We start from the raw sequence: 19528 nt of genomic DNA, 5'->3' as shown, positions 1-19528 counted from the left end.
CCAAAGACGTTGGGTTTGAGTCTTTAAAGCAGGAAAAATGGGGCAGATTAGATGTGCCAGATGCTTCCTATTTGCCATCAAATTGTTTTTATGTATGCACACATCCCCTGACATCTGCTGTTGTGCGGGCATATATAGCAGCCACTCAATGTGTGTTTAAAAACGTATGTACGTGGCACCTAGGCACCCGTGTTGTGCTTGCAGTTGTTTGATATCTCAGAGTTAAGTGTTTTGTGTATTTTTGAAGAAAAGTTTAAACAGTAGACCAATTTTCACAGCCTTCTTTGCTCATATTTACCAAGGGTGCCAATATTAGAAGGGGGCACTGAACCACTACCCAGCGGTTCCTAATCCAGGGGAACTGCCTCGCAGTCAAGGAACCAATCGGCACCCAGCTTATGTCTGAGGTAGTTGTGATTCTTATCAGTGATCACATGATTGATTGTCACATGACAGTTGTCACTATGCCTCAATCTAAGACCTCCCTTTTTCCCATGATTATTTAAGAATTAAGAGGCGATATAGTTGTTAGGAAGAGATAATGTTTAACTACTTTATTAGGTTAAAAGTACTCCAAGTATATTCTGTGGAGGTGAATGCTTATAATGGCACCCTAACACCCTCAGACATAGAACATGTAGCTGACTCGGCCCATAACAGCAGCTTGACACCTGGGTGCCTGTGAACATGGTAGCACCTGGCTTGTACCCATTTACGGTAACTTCCAGCATCAATCGCTACTTTGGCTGAGGTCAAGTGAGTACCTGTGAGAGAAGGAAAGCTTGATGCTCTGGCCTAAAGGCTGAGAATGCAAGGAAGCCCAAGGTGTCTTAATGGAGCCTCCAGGTTAGGCCCGCTTGTGTGTTTACCATATGTAGTGTTATAGGTGAGGTTACACTTTTGATGCACACTTTGGTAGGCCTTCTAAGTGCACTATGAGCACTCGGACCCTTTATATTCACTGGCCTGTGGTGGGAAACAGGTTTACCAGTCAAAAACTTAATGCCTTAATGGCACCTTTTTTCTTTTTGTGCATGTGTCATTTCTAATTTTTGGAATGCCACAGTGGAGCCAGGTCCCTGAAGACTCCACATTTTGGTGGAGAGTTTGGGTTAACATTTTGACTCCTACATCCCCTTGAAAGCTTCAGGGATCTCCCTCTTTTGTGTGTGTGGGGGGGGGGGGCATAGAAGGCCTGGTGCTCCAATAAGTGAAGGAAGTGACTACAAATGCTTTGGTAGTGTAGCTTCAGAAAAGAATGTCTGGTCCCTGGTGTCCTCTGTGGCCTTGCAACGTCATCACCTCTTCTCCATATAACTTAATTGTAAAGCCAAAGGTATCGTGTTTTCACTTAATCACAGCTTGCGTCAGTAGCCACAGTGCCGTTAGTTAAGAACAACAATTGTGGCTCACAGCTTGTTTGAGCTTTTAGTTCATCAGTCATTTTGTATGTGAGTCACTATATGGAAGCAGCCCTATACTCATTTTATATTTTCAGCATCCCACTGATCCAGTGGAAGTTAGTTTTTTTTGTAGCCTCTACCCTGCTGATGGGCATTCTAATAATAAAAAAAAAGCAACTGCCTCATTGGGGGAATATACCTTCTGACAATATTGGCTAAAAATCATTCAAGCTCTTGTGTTCAACTCTATCCCTGCATGTCTGCAGCTTGAAAGTATTGCAGAGCACTGCAGAAAACATTCTGTGAACAGTTTTCTGCATATTTACCGTATTGGCTTGAATATAGGCCGCACCCTTATAGTTTGGTGCTATTTTTATTTTTTTTACATTTAATGTATGGTAGGAGGCTCCCACCCTCCTTATCTAAACTGTTTTGCAACGTTGATGTAGATGCGGCAGACGTGACCTCCACTTCCTGCACCAGTCTGCCTCATCTACAGCAACGTTGAGGATCAAGAATCAGGGCGGAACGAAAGTTTTTGCTCACATTGCTGGGGGACCGCACTACCGAAAGCGCTCTGCAGTCTTCTGATCCCGTCTTCCAGACACCCTGGAGAAGGTAAAATGCTTAACCCCAATAATCGAGCCAATACGGTAGTTTCGAGAACAACCACACACAATAGGACAAATATTTTTTATAAAATGCTTTAAAACTTTGTAGTGAGCCAGAGTGGCTTTTACGCACCATACGCCTCAGCACTCGGTGTCCCCCGCTCTGTGAAAGTCTTCCTCTTGCTGCTGCTCCTAAATGTTTCCGCTTTCCAATAATACCACTTACAGTTAACCGCGGAATATGTAGCAGGGATAAAATTTCACAAACTGACTTATTGAAAAGGTACATCCTATCTCAGTGCCGCGCCTGCATTTTTTTTGTTGTTATTATACAAATGTTTGTAAATGCAGACTGCATGGCTAGGTACTTGATTTAATACACCTGTTGCAATGGGTCTGATTAACACACTAGTATTTTATAATTAAGAGGTGATTAAATGTTTCCCAAAACTTATATGTAATATATGTGTGTAACTATATGGAAACGTAGGATTAGGTGGCACATCCCTGTATTAAGATATGTCGTCTAATCTACCAGCTTCTCAGTAAAGTAAAACTTCCTTGCGTTACATTTAAACCTCTTACTTGACTAGTTTTATATCTCTTGTTCTAATTCTCATCATGTGAAACAAGCTTTCCTCCTGTACCTATTAAAATACTTAATACAGGAATTAAGTTTCATATCTCCCATATCTGTTTCCTCAGTGGGGTGTCCAATGTGTGGCCTGTGGGCCGAGTGCTGCTCAAGGTGCGGCCCTCATGGGATCTGCTGTGGTAATGGCACCTCAAACCGTGCAAGTGGTGCACCATAGCCTGGTGCTCTGAATAGCAGGAGTGCACCAGTCAGACAGGGCAGCATGAGGGGTGAAGTTTGTGCCAGCTGGGTTTCCCTACCTTCTCTGCGTATCTGCCTCCTTTTTCGGCAGCTCCTCTTCTTCTCTTACTCATTTTGTTGGTTTCTAACTTTGGCTTTTTGTCCTTGTGTTTTCTTTCTTCATCCTCTTTTTCATGAACCAGGCTCGGAGTACTTCTGCAAAAAGGCAGAGCCGCAAGGTCAGTCTCTCCCGCCGTTCGTCCAATCAGGGAGAAAATGTGCCCAAAATCTCTGCCCTTTTGTGGAAATGCTCAGGGAGGCCTGGTACGTGGAGAAGCAGATGAAAAAAGAGGCAAGAGAAGAAGCAGAACTGTTGGAAAGGAGACAGATACTTGGAAGCAGTGGGTGGAGAAGGTGCAAAGTGTCTTGTTCAGTGTATATTGATAGGAGTCGCTCTGTACCATAATCTGTGTCTGGCTCGTTGTATAATAGGAGTCATGCTGTACCACTGTCTGACTGACTTGCTATATGATCAGAACTATGCTATGTTTTCTCTCAATGAAAAAATGGCCCATGCTCATCATACTTTGAATTGACCCACTGCAGAACTTGGACACCCCTGCTCTAAGCTATTCTATAAGTGTACATTTTTTTTAGATATACACTACAAGTTTTCAGCTTGAGGGCATTGCCACCTGTTTACACATTAGTGTGGCTGGACCGTAACCACAGCAGAGCATAGGCAAAACGCAAACCTTTGTCTTAATTACCTTAAGAGTTTGTATTGGATTAGACTTCCCTACCGTTTTGCCGCTGCCACTTCTGTATATTGTCATCCTTCATTTATGTATAGGGCACTTAAGATATTCCATCTGCTGCCTTTAGACAACTGCTGTTTTGGCCAATTGTAGATACATTTTGTTCATCAGATAAGGTGTTTACTTTTAGCGTTGTTTTATATGTCTGTATTCTAACGTTTACCCTGTGCCTACATGTGTAAGATCCGTTTCATCTGTTTTTCAAGTGTGGAGCAAAAACAAAGGTCCCCCAGCCGACAACGGGACATCAGCCTGGGGTGAGCCAACTGAACCTGCTTCAGGTTGGGGAGAAGGAGAAGAAGGTGGACCCCCAACCCCAGGATGGGGAAATGCACCACCTGTAGCTCCCAGTGCCATGAAAACTGGTGAGTAGCATGTACTGCAATAGCGCAGTGGTTTGTGCTTCTGTATGATTTTAATGGTTTTTACTGATGTGTACTTTCAAAATGTTAATCAAGAAGGAAACTTGCAGGTGAGATTGGAACATTTCAGTGTCGTTGCTAATAAACTGATTTACATTGTGCTTGTACGGCAGTTGTAAATAGGTGTAAAGGTATATTGAGCAGCAAACCAGGTCCCCTCCTTGGTAATGTGTGGATTTGTGTCACAGAATTCAGAACTGCAGTGCAGTATCTGTGTAGTCACTTGTTTTGTGGTGATCAAGTAAGGAGACATGATGCTAAATCATAATCTACAGAATAATTCTCTATTTCAACCTCCGCAGGTACAAAATCTATGCAAGACAGCTGGGGCGAAAATGAAGGACCAGTGACAGGGACGCGTCACAGCAGCTGGGACGATGAGGAGGAAGGTGGAGTGTGGAACAGTGCAGGATCTCAGGGAAGTGGCTCCTCTCACAACTCAGCAGGTTGGGGCCAAGGAGGAAAGAAACCACAGATCAAGGTGAGACCTGTACATTACACACTGTAGCTGAAAATAAACAATTACTAGACCTGCAGATATCGCCACCTTATGCACTTAACGCTTTCAAGTGAGACCCCTGTGCATATATGCAGAAAGCGCTAAAGATGTTTATAATTGCCAATCAGTGATGTGGAAACAGGACCACAGAGGGGGCCTCTGCAGTTTCTCCCAAAGGATGCATATTAAGTCACTTACAAAGTACTTTAATATGCGTAATGTGTTGGTGAGGCTGCATGGGATACTGAAGTGTTCCTTTTAATCTTTGTACTTTTTTTATTGATGGTGGAGCCCTTTGCATACCTTTGCATGATTCCTTACACAGATTTAAACATAACCGGTTTGCTTGACACTTTTTGCAGGGTTCATTAAAAGGAGGCAACAATGATTCCTGGATTAACCCATTGTCCAAGCAGTTCTCAAACATGGGATTGCTGGTGAGTCCACCCTTTTCATTTACTTATTTACTATAGTTTATGCACCTTCTACCAAACCACAGATTGCTGTGGCAGTGTTTATGATGTATGTGTGGAAGCCCATTTGACCTTGAATAGTTATGTATATTTCTTGTTTCATCCGAAGGTGAGTTCTTAAACTGATGCAATTTACTGTGATTTAACCCGTTTAGCATATTTACAGGCTTTAAACTGAAAAATATGTGCATTATATAGCTATACTAATAAAATGATGATTCATTTTCATATGCAGCAGCATTAAGCTTTCAGTTAAATGTGGGCTCCTGCAATTAACTCTGGCGACGGCTTTGGGCCTGGCTGAGTGGACACGTGGGAGTGAAAAGGTTAACACCAGATTTCTGAGTACCTGTACAATTCCCAGCAACCACCATATCAACCCCTGAAATCCACCCTAGTACTAGAATTCACTGCCACCACCAAGATTTAATATCAGGGTGTCTTAGGTTACCCCAAGCACAACAGAACTACAGTATAAAGTAATCACCTTAATAATTAGACATAAATAGCTAACCCTTTTGTAACGTGCTACCTGATACTACCTAATGTGCAGATGTCTCGGTACATCTTATGTCCCCCCCTATGTCCAGCTCTGGTTATTTTATCTACTCATTCGTTTATAGCCTAGGGCTGGTGCTCTCCTGTCTCAAAGATTCAATAAAATATAAATACTGAGCTCAACACTTTGCTTGCCTGAAGCCTGGGCAGGCCAACTCATGTCTTGCATATGCCATAAGCAGAAATGTGCTAAGGAAGCTAGCTGTGACTAGTCTTTGATCCAGGGGCATACAGGATATTACTTAATCTGTTAGCACCAGTTCTAGGACATAAATTGAATGACTAGATAACTTCCTGGATTTAGGATGACACAAAATGCATCCTTTACCTGGGTTTCTTATGTGACGGTCTAAAGGAGGCTCTGCCAGAGTGACGTGTACTGACTGGATCAATTTTATATTTCTAAAATGCATTTTTTTATTTTAGAGTGCACAGCTGTCCTTTCATACTGTTGGTTTACCTTGACAAAATTCATGGTGACTAGCAATTGCATCCGGGGTCGCGACTGCGACCGGGCCCTGGAGTTCTGCCAGCCAGGAGGGCCCGAGGGGTGCCGAGCGATCGTTTTCAGCAACCGCTCGGCGTCCTGTCTCCTCTGCTCCCTGCCGCCACCTGCCTCAGCGCTGCCCCGACTGCAGTGGTGGGAGCGTGAGAAGAGGGGATAGATAGTGTGAGAGGGTGTAGATAGTGTTATGGTTGGGGGGGGGGGCTTAACAGATTCTCGCACCGGGGCCCTGAGGCTTCTAGTTACGCCCCTGCCCGTACATCCAGAAAACACATCCCAAGAAACCCCTTGCAGCAGCAGGGACACATCGCTGGCTTTCTGCTGCCCGATCTCCTGTAACAGCTTATGGCACGAATGCCGGAAAACTGTTAGTTTTAAATGTCCGATCGCATCACTGTTAGTTTTAAATGCCCGATGCCCGATCGCATCACTTCTGACGTCACCCGGAAGTTCACCGGAGGACAGGGTATCCAATCACTCCGATGAGGCATTGATCACAGACACTGTGTTCTCTATGCAAGTCTGTGGGGACTTGCATAGAGATCAGTGTGGTCAGTGCAGGGGGATCGCAGCTCTTCTCACATGCTGAAAAACGAAACAAACAAAGTTTTTAACAATAAAAAAATTATACAATAAAAGAAAAACAAAGTGAGCTAAGTCATGTTATTGTGACATCACTGGCATTAATAACATGTTCAAGAGGTCCCTAAGAGGCCCTCTAACCATACTGCACTGATAACAGTGCAATTTAAAAAAATCTACCCAGTATAACCCTCCTGCCCCCGTTCACAACCCCTAAACCCGTTAAATCATAAGCATAAAAATTCTACGAATAATGTACACCTAATAGTATGTTCCCTATAAGTGCTGGGAAAGTATGTAAAATCTATATGAATTAGGTATTTCTGAAATCAGGACACCTGAATTGATAAACTTGGAGGGGATTTTCTGTCACTTTACCTACTTTTGTGAGGATTCAGAGGGGAAAATATATATAAAAGTTTTTACTAACTTTCACTAGTTTTTATTAAATTTCTCATCCCAAATTTTCAGCTAATTATCTAACTATGGAATCAAAAGAGAGCTCTATCTCTCCTTGTAAAAACGATATATACCCTATTTGCTCGATTATAAGACAACCCCCCAGAATCTGAATATTAATTTATGGAAAAAAAAAGCCTGAATATAAGACGACCCTGTAGGAAAAAAGTTTTACCAGTAAATGTTAATTCATGTAAACTATGTGAACAATTGTTTGTTAATAAAAGCTAGGATTGAGAAAAATATTTTGTTTTTATTTCCTTTTTTTTCAACCTGCCTCCCCAGTTATGCACATCTACCCCCAGGCTTGCCACTCTGCCCCAGAAATGCCTTATACCCCCTATATGACACTGTGCCCCATGATATGCCTTTTGACCCCCTATGTGCCACTCCAGAGTTGCCTTATACCCCTATATGCCACTCTGGCATTAAGGGGGTTAAAAGGCATATTATGGGGCAGAGTGGCATATAGGGAGGTATAAGGCATTTCAGGAGGCAGAGTGGCATTAAGGGGGTTAAAAGGCATTTCACAGAGCACTCTGCTTCCAGAAACGCCTTATGCCCCCCCATTTAACACTCCCTCCCCCTTCCTCCTCCAAACTTACCGGTGCTTCTGAGTCCCCGGTGCTTAGCGTGTAGAGCTTGAGCGGAAGTTGTCTACGCGAATCGGGTAGAGGTCTACGCGCTGCCCGGACTAAGCACCGGGGACTCAGAAGCACCGGTAAGTTGGGGGGGGGGTAACACAGGAGGATCCGGGTCCCATGCATCGCTGCGGGGGATCTGGATCTTAGTCTCATAGTCAGACCTAGTTGAGGTCTGATTATAAGATGACCCCAATTATAAGACGAGGGGTATTTTTCAGAGCATTTGCTCTGGAAAAAACCTTGTCTTATAATTGAGCAAATGCGGTAGTTTACATGAGTACACTATTCACAGGAAAAGAGAATAATCGCTGAATCGCAAAAAATTGCAAAATTGTTCTGGGCTTTGAGGTACCAAATACTCTTGGGACTGAAGGCGTTAATGCCCTGGAATACAGATTAAATGTAGCAACTCATCAAATGTGTTAACCAAACACCATGTGACCCTGAGATTTTGCCCGTTCAGCCTGAGATTGCTGCAAAGACCCTGGGACTCCGGTTCAAACCCTTTGACGTCTCATGTATGCCTACGATCCCTTGTGGGCATGAAATGTAATTTAGTTGATATGTTAATGCATATAAAACTCTGCGCCATAATTGTACTTAACCTGCTATGTGACTAAAACTGTACCTTAAGAGTGAGACCACAGAGGGTTATCTCCTCAGATAAACACCCTTTATATCAACCCTCTGATTTGGCTGGATCCATCCATAGCTGCAGAGGCTCCTGTTACTGGCAATAATCTAATGACATCAGCACAGTCTTTAACCTCTTGTTAAGGATAGAAAAATCTCCTTCTGTCATATTAGTTTTGAAGTCGCTTTGGTAGCCAGGCACCTTGATATTCTGGTGTCTTGCCCAACCTGACAGATTTTCCAGGCAGAAGGTATGAGCGTTCTCTATACAGTACAATGTGGGGTGTGAGGCCTGGCGACCTGCTGCGCTGCCACATCCGACTCTCCGTGGACTTGCAGAAATCTGCAGTTTTCAGTCAAGCAATGTCTTTTTTTAGCTTTTTGGGGCTTTTTGAGAAACTTCCTCTTAGGTCTTGTTGCCAAATGCACCGGAAATAATGTCTGCTTGCCAAAGTAAACAATGCTTTTGACTTCACGTCACTGGGCCGCCACTCCTCTGCCCTTCTCTCAAATGGAAAGTAATGCTTTGTGAAGTTGCAAGAAATTAGCATATTTTGCTTGGCTAAATTAATGATTGTCATTGCAACGTCAGTATTTTTGACTGTTTTAGGTTTAAATGGGTTTCAGATCCTGTCACTGACAATTGGCGTGTTAACTGTGTTCATTCTTGTATTTGCAGAGCCAAGTAGATGACCCCTCTGCTAGTAAGATGGACCACCCTGTTGGTGAGTACTTCACATATGCGAGGTACGTTTGGCAATGGCGTTTTACTCAGACCAGTAGTAGAATTTCTATACTTTCACCTGTGTAGGTGGGCTTCCAGAAAAGAAGTTTGAGGCAGACAAACGGGGTGTGAATCTCGGGGATTTCAATGAGATGATGCGGAAGGACCGTTCTAACTTCCGTCTGCCAAATTCCAAAGAGATGGGAGCCTCAGACAGCGGGCCTTACTTTGAGAAGGTACATAAAGCGTGTTTGCTCGCTCTGTTGCTCAATGGGCTTTGCCAGTGTCCATAACAAGCCCCCCCCCGTTTTATGTGCTATTCAGGCAATATAACAACTGGGTTGGGGCCTGCACTTACGCGAGGTAATAAAGAGTATATACATTTTACACATCATGTATGTAGGTATATGCAAGCTAACATAGAAAAAAAATAAAACACCATTGCAATGTTATATATGTAAATACTAACTAGCAATTAATAAGTACATAAGCCACATGGCTACTGTCTATGGAGTGCAAGCTATGGTGGTTAATAATTTCGAGGAGGTTTCTAAAAATGATCCAAGCTTCCTAAAGATCATTTTACAAAATGCTAAGTTACTCGGCAGTAATTGTCAAATTTATGTACTGTTAAGGGGGTTTTGTGCCAAGGCCACGTTTTGGCGAGTTCTGTGTGCACCTTGACCTGATTTGCCCGCATTTAAGACAAACCTTTCCAAATGTACCTTAGCTTATGAACTGAATGCAGTGTGGAAGGAGCACTGTCTGTCTTTTTGCCAAACTCGGTTCCACGCGGGTATGTTTGTGAATGAATTCAGAAGGCTGGATGTATTGTTTCGATATTCATTGTTAACCTGTTTGGCGTTAGTCTTCCACGAAACGGACTTGCTAGGAAGAAGTCGAGGGGCAGATTTAATACACACGCGTTTACGTTTTTGTATTTTTAATTAACTGATCTCCTGAGCCAGCTGTAATTGCTGGTGGATATGCCGTTGTATACTGAATAGAATATTTTTTCTCTGTGTCTTTCTCCTTTTCCCTTTTGCATTCTGCTGCCTCACTAACCATCACCCACTGGCTGGCTTTAGCTGACTTTGCCTTTCTCCAATCAAGACGGGTGCCTTGGGGACGAGGCTCCGTGCTCCCCCTTTTCTCCCTCCCCCAGCTACAAGCTATCTCCCTCCGGCTCCTCGATCCCCTCCATGGGCCTGGGGGCTATCGGTTCGGGCCTCAACCCCCAAACCTTCGCTGCTAGACAAGTAAGAGTCCTAGTGTCCTCCAGCTAATTCGGCTGGCATGTTAAATTTTTAGTTCTAACCACCTCTTACAGCAAATAGATGTCAGAAATAAAAAAAAAATGTCACAATAGTTTAAACACAAAGTGAGGCTCTTCCCGTAGCCTGTGTTTATTCAATTAAGGAGGTAATTCATGTTGAATAATTATCACTTAGAAACTCGATTGATAAACTGTATACAGGTGACCAGCAAGTGATTTCTATGAGTGTACCCAGTAGGGCAGCCGTCCCAGGTTGGTATGATGTTCACATGACGCATTCAGATATTGCCTGCGGATCTGCTATTCTTGGATGTTGTATAAACTCGTGTGGGAACCTGTCTATTTCATAGTAACCTTCTGATTTTTTTTTTTTGATTTTTTTTTATCGCATCTATGTGTAGGACCCAGAAGCCATTATGGCCGTTCCTCATTGCGTTAGAATACAGACAGGCTTTCCGTCCTGTCTGAAACTGTAAAGAGTCACGATGCACTGCTGTTTTTTCTTCACTGCTTTGCGTCAGAGTTATAACCCTTATACATTTCTTCATCAGATAATCTGATAATCCACCCTGTTCTTTTTGCTTTGGTTTTCTGTTTGCTTGCTTGTTTCCTGGAGATCTGAGACATGCACCGGAGGAGCATATGTTCAATAAAATAAAGATTAAAATATTACATTGAGCAGTGCAGGTATTGCAGACATTTAATGTTTCATGCAATGTGTGATGAGTCCCTGGAGCCTGAGCTGTGCTATCCCCTCCAACCTGGAGGTTGAGTAATGTTGATCTATTCTAGTGTATACTTGGATTCTATAAGCCTGATAGTTTTATCGCCACTATTTTTATGGTTTCATAGGGTGGCAATCACGGTCTATTTGGGAACAGCGGTGCACAATCACGAGGCATGCACAACCCTGTGCCATCGCTCAACTCCTCTCCCAACCTCCGGGCGCAAGTGCCTCCCCAGTTCCTTTCTCCCCAGGTAAGGCTTGTTTTGTCCTCATCTGTTCCCTTGATTTTTTTTTTATTTTTTTTTTAGTCATATGCAGCTATTTAACTAAATGTTCATCCTGAAAACGACTTGTGTGGCAGGACTTTCCCCTTAGTATATAAGGGTCATCCCCTTATTTTGTAATTAAAGTCAAAATTATTTGCATTGCTTGTGATGTCCTCCATTGTACAGTGCAGTTGAATACGATGTTGCTATATAAATCAATAAGTAATATTTTTTACCTTCACTTAGACTCTAGGGTTTGTCAGCTTCAGTGCATATCTCTGCTTATAATAAACGGTTTGCTTTGTGTAATTGCATTTTACGTTGCCAAAGTTATTGCTTGTTTGCCCGTTAGGTGTCGGCCTCCATGCTGAAGCAGTTCCCTAACAGTAACATGAACCCAGGGCTGTTTAACATGGGACCCCAACTTTCCCCTCAGCAGATTGCCATGCTGAGCCAGCTCCCCCAGATCCAGCAGTTCCAGTTGGTATGTCCATTCTGCTCGTACTGTGTGATTGTCTGGAGATCTGTTCATTAGGATGGTATGGAGGAAGTTCAAATACATTGCATGCGGTTTTCTTTAGCAAGTCAGACCATGGTTTTTAAAGTATGCCTGTAAATTCATATTTAACCTAGTATTAAATAAAGCAGTGTGTTCATGGCACAAAGTGCATAGGTGGAAGCTTATAACTATTATCAAAGTACATTTCCTGACAGACGATCTATTCTTTGAATTACACAACATGCTGGACGGTAGCATGAGGTATTTTACTGGGTTCCCCTGAAACATTTAATCTAATCCTTGAACGTCTTTATCAAATCCTTGGACATGTGACTTATTCTGTCAACATTTAGGACTTCAGTGCAATTGTTGGTATTGTAATTTTAATGCATTGTGCCACCCTCAGGCATGCCAGCTTCTCCTGCAGCAGCAGCAGCAGCAACAGCAGCAGTTGCTTCAGAACCAGAGGAAGATCTCGCAAGCAGTCCGGCAGCAGCAGGAGCAGCAGGTATTTTAATGCTTTTCCTAGTTACTACTCCTATTGTAGTGAGGCTTGCATAAATAAAAACAACTTTTCCTTTTCTAAGTTTACAGTGAAATTAAATTTTGTTAGGGTGGTGTTTTGCAGCACCTAGCCCAAAGAAAACAGAGCAGGTTCAAGTATTGATAACAATATATAAGTTTATATATAAATATTCTGATGTATTAAATGCTCCATTATCTCAACTGACTGTATTCTGACCCCGCATCTGTATATATTTGTCGTTTTTCTTAGTTTTCCTCCCAGTAACTGACATTAGGCCCAACCTCACAACTTTATAAAGCTGACTGTGCCACTGTAGTATGGTGTGATCATTTTTTATCTTTAATTTTGTTTCTCAGCAGCTTGCACGAATGGTAAGTGCCCTCCAGCAACAACAGCAGAGGCAGCCAGGAATGAAACATTCTCCTTCTCATCCTGCTGGACCCAAGAGTCACATGGATTCTGTGGGGCTTTCAGACATGCAAGGCAAGGGGCATATCCCTGGCTATGGCTCAGGTTAGTAGGAGCACAGGCCAGTCCGTGTCTGTTGTATTTATATTTAAGTTCATTATTTATTCTCAGTGGTAATATATTCTGGTTGTACATTTTGGCACATGTAAATGCATGCTATGTGTATATGTGTAAATATACTGTCTTTGTGTATTCATAAACAGTGAAGCTGATGGTTGGCACGTATGATATAGTGCAATGCTTGCCTTTGTTGAAAACATTTTTTTGTATGAAATGCAATGCTGTGTTTCTTTGCTTATTAGGCTTTGGCTCCAGTGGAATGGATTATGGGATTGTGGGTAAAGAAGCTGGTGTAGAGTCTCGTTTCAAACAATGGACATCCATGATGGATGGAATGCCCTCATCCATGTCCCAAGATGCAGGCTTGCAGAAGAATGGTGAGCAGTTATTTTGTAAGTTACAGTGACCTTTACAATGTTTCAGGGGTATGAAGGGAGGTTGATTAGCCTTGTAAATATTTAAGCTTTCTTGGTGTATCCTAGAAAAATCACTGCAGCTAAAATGTATATACAATATTTTCCAGTTTAAGCATGATTTTGTAAACAAGCCCTTCTGTCTTAGGCTCCATTCCCCCTCCTGTGAAAAACCGTGGGGGTTCACCTTACAACCAGTTTGACATGATGTCTGGGGAGCCAGTGGGAATGCACGGTGGGCCAGCTGGAGAGAGCTGGTTACCTTCCAAGTCCCCACCTACAAGCAAAATTGGAAGTAAATCAATGAATGCTAGTTGGCCTCCAGGTGAGTTCTGACTAGCACAGAAAACCCTGCTGCAAAATTATAGTGCTCATAAAATTGCATACGTGCCATCACATTGCTGTCCAAAGAAAGACAGACAAAATCGTGGTTGGTAAATGTGCCAAGAAACATTTAGTTCTGGGTTGCATCTCTGGCCGCCACCGTTTTCCTCGTGTTCAGGATCCTGGATCTCCTTATGTCCTCGCAGACAGCTTGGTCACATAAACATGAATTGCATATACACACAAATTAAAGAGCAAAACGGGTGCTGGAAACAGATTTCTTAAATTAGATGTTACATAGAAACACAGAATTTGACGTTAATCAGTCTTTAGTCCTGTCTTCAGGACAGCTTTATGCCTATCCCATCCCTGTTTAAACACTCTTGCTGTATTAGGTTCTGCCACCTCCATGCACATATGATATACTTACATCTAGTCTGCTCCAGCACTGGCTTTGCAAATGCTGCGGCTGGGGTATTTCTAAACTGTGTGCGTTATTGTGTCCGTGTCTCTGTCGTAGAATTCCAGCCTGGTGTGCCGTGGAAAGGGATTCAGAATATTGATCCAGAATCAGACCCGTATGTTACCCCCGGCAGTGTGCTGGGGGGCCCAGCCCCATCTCCCATCGTAGATACTGACCACCAGCTACTGCAGGACACCCCCACAGGTAAGTGTAAGTTCTCTTAAGTGTCAACAATTAAAGTTAAGTGAGGCTAATTTAGATTCGTGTAATGTTATGTAATGATTTTTCCTGCATATTCTGTAGGGTCCAATTCTTCCCTCAACACCTCGCTGCCTTCACCTGGTGCCTGGCCCTACAGTGCCTCTGAGAATATCCACAGCACTTCAGGTAATTGGGGCATCATTTCATGTCAGCCAAGCAGAAGAAATAGACTGACTGCTAAAACTGCATCTTCCCTGTTGTATACTTGTTCCCTGAAGTGTTTGCCTATATAGCATATACCGTGTTTGCTCGATTATAAGACGACCCCGATTATAAGACGACCCCCCAAATCTGAATATTAATTTAGGGAAAAAAGCCTGAATATAAGACGACCCTATAGGAAAAAAGTTTTACCAGTAAATGTTAATTCATCTAAACTATTTTATTTTTTTTAATAAAAGCTATGATTGAGAAAAATATTTTGGTTTTATTTCCTTCTATTTTCCAACCTGCCCCCCGTTATGCACATCTGCCCCAGAAATGCCTTATACCCCCTATATGCCACTGTGCCCCATGATATGCCTTTTAACCCTCTATATGCCACTGTGCCCCATGATATGCCTTTTGACCCCCTATGTGCCACTCTGCCTCCAGAAATGCCTTATACCCCTATATGCCACTCTGGCAATTAGAGGGTTAAAAGGCATATTATGGGGAAGAGTGGCATATAGGGAGGTTTAAGGCATTCAGGGGGAAGAGTGGCATATAGAGGGTTAAAAAGGCATTTCACAGAGCACTCTGCCTCCAGAAATGCCTTATGCCCCCCCATTTAACACTCCCCCCTCAACTTACCGGTGCTTCTGACTTCCCTGGCATGTAGCCGGGGCAGCGTGTAGATCCCACGCACTTACGCTGCAGCCGGAAGGAGGTGCGGTTAGCAGCGGGGGTTGTCTGCGTCCATCGCACAGACCTTCCCCGACTGTCAGAGATCAGTCGGGGAAGGTCTGCGCGATGGACGCAGACAACCCCCGCTGCTAGCCACGCCTCCTTCCTGCTGCAGTGGAAGTGGTCTACGCGAATCACGTAGACATCTACACACTGGGGACTCAGAAGTACCGGTAAGTGGGGTGGGGGAGACAGGAGGATCCAGGTCCCTGCAGCCGAGGGGGATCTGGATCTTAGTCGTCTCATAGTCAGACCTATTTGAGGTCTGATTATAAGACGAGGAGCATTTGCTCTGAAAAAAACGTAGTCTTATAATCGAGCAAATACGGTATATTTAATCATAAACCTGTGTTTGCACAGAATGGGTCTGCATAGAGGCCGGCTGATATTTACACCTGCAGTGACGTATCCTGAGCTTGGTCCAGGGACCTGCGAAGCCAAAGCAGATTGCCCTTGGGTGGTCAGCCCTCTGGTGTCCCGCTGCTCAATGGGCCGCGTACTCTGGCCCATTTAGCCTATGGGGACTCGGCACAGCCCGTGGACTGCATTAGAAGATGCTGCGCACCTCTAAGTCACAGAGATATGTTATATCGGCGCATTGTCTTAAAGGCAAAACACATCTTTTTAATGCAAGGAAGAATCTGACCAAGGAGTGAGTGGCTAAGTGTATAACCTTATATCTTACTAAGTAACAAGTAAATACATCTCTGTATTTAACAGTTATGACAACAACTAGAAACTATTTGGCCCATGCTGTACTGAATTAGCTGTTTTACAGCATGCAGGTTCATGTTATGTTTGAGGTTTTCGAACTGTGATTCGCCTGTCAATGGTTTCAGGATTAAGCACAAAATAAGCATACCCCCTCTTTACGGCTTTGCATTCAGTCATTGCTATGTTCTGGTTTTATTTGGTTTAATTGCTCAGTGTTCTACTTTGGGCTGATATCCTAAAGGATGTTTTTGGTATCAAGAGGAAACAGTGCTGTACTCTGGTGTAGGACTAGACTTTGTGCAATGTTTTTTGTCTGTTGTGTATTATGCCTTACCATATGACATGTGGCAGGTTCACCTACCCCAAAGTAATTGTCTGCATGTTTTGCCTGACTTTCAGCACTCTCAGCAAAGTTTGGCGACTACAAATCCACCTGGTCACCAGACCCCATAGGACACAACCCGTCGCATCATTCTAACAAAACATGGAAGAACCCGATGTCCAGGAACAGCCCTGGGCTGCCTCGCCCCCCTCCAGGGCTAACCAACAACCCCAAAGCCACCAATTCCCCCTGGAACAGCACAGCTCCCCGTTCTGTCAGGGGCTGGGGGGGACAGGACACCAGAATTGCATCTGGTAATTAAATTGAAGTGTCAAATATTTTGTGTGTCATCCATTACAAAGGGCCTATCACTGTGAGTGTTGCTGTAATGCATTTAAATCTGTGTGACCTCTTCTAGCAGGGGTAATTTGCCACTAATTGAATGAGTGAATGAATGAAATGTCTATGTATATGTCATATGGTTGGGTGACCATTTGTTTTGTGAACTGTCATAGGGTGTGGCGTGGCTCATGCTGTGTTGTGGCTAGTTAACTTGCATCTAGTATTTTACAGCCTGTTTCAGGACTCTCTCGCCATTATTACTCTCCATGTTCTCTTTGCAGCATCTACCTGGAGCGATGGTGGATCCGTGCGTCCCAGCCACTGGCTCATCCTTCTTAATCTTACACCACAGGTGCATACACACTGATTTGTATATATATCTAATCTTTTGCGGTAACATTGCTCTCATATCACAGAAAGAGCAGTCTGTTTGTGACACCACTTTATGTGAAATGTAAGCTTGAACTCTGTATACATATACTGAGTGTGAGCACCGAGGTCATATGAAAGCTCACCACTTTCCACTTGAGGCTTGTCAAACTGTACAAAGTATCTTACTAAGGTAAGAGCTTATTTTATAGTCACCCTTGTAATCTTTTACTGTAAAATATATACAGGTTTAGTTACCAAGCTACTTTTACTTTCTAAACCATCCTTTAAATATTAATATTAAGGTTGAGCTAAACTTTGGGGATATGCATAAAAAGCAATTCTAGTACCAAGTTTGAAAAAAAAAAAATGACCTTGTCGCTATAGCAGCCAATGTGGAATGGTCCAATCAAAAACATTTTGTTGGTTGCTGTGGTCAGTGGTTTTCATGCAGAATCACCTCTAGTTGGCTACCCTCAAAATGGGCCACCAGTGAATTGGCCATGCATTTAATTAGCCACTTGTTTGATTTGAGGTAGCGCAATCGCCTGCGTATCAACCGATCAAAGCAGTGTGTAATTTTTCCATCCTCCAGATTGATGGATCCACCCTGAGGACGATCTGCATGCAGCATGGTCCCCTGCTGACATTCCATCTCAACCTCACCCAGGGCACGGCCCTGATCCGATACAGCACCAAACAGGAGGCAGCCAAGGCCCAAAGCGCCCTGCACATGTGAGTTGTGGAGAGTAAAGCACTTAAGCCTTATATTCTGAATTGTTTAGTGTTGCAAACAGAATTGAACATGAAAGGGAACTTGTTTGTCATGGTGCATATATTCCTGATCCATATGTGTACAAATCACTGCACAGCTGCGGACACGTATTTCTTTCACGGTCACATTAGACTCAGACGTATAACATGTTTTGTAACGTTTTTGATGACATTGGTCCGCGTGAAGTATTTTTTTTTCCTTTGTATTACAGGTCTCAGATATATTTATGTTGTCCTTTGTCAACAAGCAGGGGCAGATATCTGAAAATGATTTAGTAAAGCACATTTATCCTGAATCTAAGACATCAAGGTCTGAGTCTTTACATCAGGAACAATGGGCAGACTAGATTGACTGAATCTTATCTCCCGTCAAATTCTGTTTCTATTTATAAATTTGCTTTTGTTAAAAGGCTTGTGTGGAAAACCATGATCTGTGCCCTAGTGGGTTCATTGGGAGCGCTTGTACTCATGCGCCTAGGGCCTTGAAAGCATGAAATCACTACCGGTTTACATACATTTTTAAGGGTGTTTAAATGTCTTTAATGTTGTAAGACCTTTAGATAGTGTGATGAATGGGGAGGTCTTTTAACCTCCTGGAGCCATGCATAGGTTCACCTATTCACTCTGCATTTTTGTGCCAAATTTAGGTGTGTTCTGGGCAACACGACTATCCTGGCGGAGTTTGCAACAGATGAAGAGGTGAGCCGTTACCTTGCACAAGCTCAGCCCCCAACTCCCTCTGCTCCGGGCGCAGGCTGGCAACCCTTGGAAGTGGGACAGAATCACCAGGCTGAACCTGTAGGGCCAGCCCTAAACCTTTTTGGAGGGACCACGGGGCTGGGACAATGGAGCAGCGGCGGTGGTGGTAGTGACCTGGCCGGAGTGTCCCTCTGGGGAACTCCCAACTACACATCTAGCTTGTGGGGGGTGCCCAGCACAGAGGATGCTCATAGGATGGGCAGCCCTGCCCCGTTACTACCCGGTGACCTTCTAGGAGGAGGGGCCGACTCAATATAAACTTTGAACTTTCAACTCTGACCTCGTGACCTTTCAGAGCAGCAGCACTAACTTGACATTTTTTGTGTTTTTTTTTTTCAAACTTGCAATAAATACTTTTTTTTAACAAAAAAAGGAAAAACAAAAAAAAAAAAAATGAATAGAGAGAATCAGGTGGGTGCAAACTAAGACTCCTGATCGCCAACGTTACAAAACAAACCCTGCGGTCTCTTTTAAAGTGGTTGGTTTAATTTTTGTTTTCTTTTTTGTGCTTGCGGATTCATTCCTCCCTCCTCCCCCATTACAGATGAGAAGAGAAGGGGGAGAGAGTGATAAGGAAATGGGGGGGGGGGATATTGAAAAACCGAAATGTGGTTGGGTAAATGTAGAAAATAGGGGAGGAAAAAATGGACAAAATACACATATCAGTCTTGAAATACTTGAATAATGAAAGCCAATGTTGAAAGACAATGTGAATTTTAAAAATATACAACTTGTCATTTTGTGCTGGGGGACAATGTCGGGCTTTATTTTTTTCACATTGCGTTTTGGAAAGGCAGAAAATTGCTGAAGTTAATGCAAGGAGATAATACAAATGCAGGAGAAAGGGTTGTTTGCACATTAACCCTTTTGCTGTCCCGGGTTGTTTCCTCATCTCTCCCTGGCAGCAAAATGGTTAAAACATGGTTGCCGCTGTA

General features: G+C 43.3%; 1 protein-coding gene across 1 annotated transcript in view; it reads left to right on the top strand.

The window, feature by feature from the left end:
• LOC149284361 (trinucleotide repeat-containing gene 6B protein-like) overlaps positions 1 to 18851 on the top strand; it is a 31055-nt gene extending 12204 nt beyond the window's left edge. The window contains exons 6-23 of the mRNA XM_089496787.1: positions 3853 to 4011; positions 4371 to 4549; positions 4930 to 5004; positions 9101 to 9146; positions 9233 to 9381; positions 10234 to 10404; positions 11274 to 11399; positions 11767 to 11898; positions 12320 to 12421; positions 12799 to 12952; positions 13210 to 13344; positions 13529 to 13705; positions 14225 to 14371; positions 14471 to 14554; positions 16436 to 16663; positions 16973 to 17043; positions 17656 to 17795; positions 18482 to 18851. Of these exons, the coding sequence (XP_089352913.1) occupies positions 3853 to 4011; positions 4371 to 4549; positions 4930 to 5004; positions 9101 to 9146; positions 9233 to 9381; positions 10234 to 10404; positions 11274 to 11399; positions 11767 to 11898; positions 12320 to 12421; positions 12799 to 12952; positions 13210 to 13344; positions 13529 to 13705; positions 14225 to 14371; positions 14471 to 14554; positions 16436 to 16663; positions 16973 to 17043; positions 17656 to 17795; positions 18482 to 18851 (2645 nt within the window). The remainder of the gene's footprint in view (positions 1 to 3852; positions 4012 to 4370; positions 4550 to 4929; positions 5005 to 9100; positions 9147 to 9232; positions 9382 to 10233; positions 10405 to 11273; positions 11400 to 11766; positions 11899 to 12319; positions 12422 to 12798; positions 12953 to 13209; positions 13345 to 13528; positions 13706 to 14224; positions 14372 to 14470; positions 14555 to 16435; positions 16664 to 16972; positions 17044 to 17655; positions 17796 to 18481) is intronic.
• The last annotated feature ends 677 nt before the right edge of the window (positions 18852 to 19528 follow it).

Source organism: Sceloporus occidentalis, unplaced genomic scaffold (assembly GCF_023333645.1).
Source record: "Sceloporus occidentalis isolate IW3139 unplaced genomic scaffold, rSceOcc1.0.p SCAF_94, whole genome shotgun sequence".
NCBI lineage: Eukaryota > Metazoa > Chordata > Lepidosauria > Squamata > Phrynosomatidae > Sceloporus > Sceloporus occidentalis.
The sequence above is the reverse complement of the archived record's forward strand: the minus strand, read 5'-3'. Positions and strand labels throughout refer to the sequence as shown.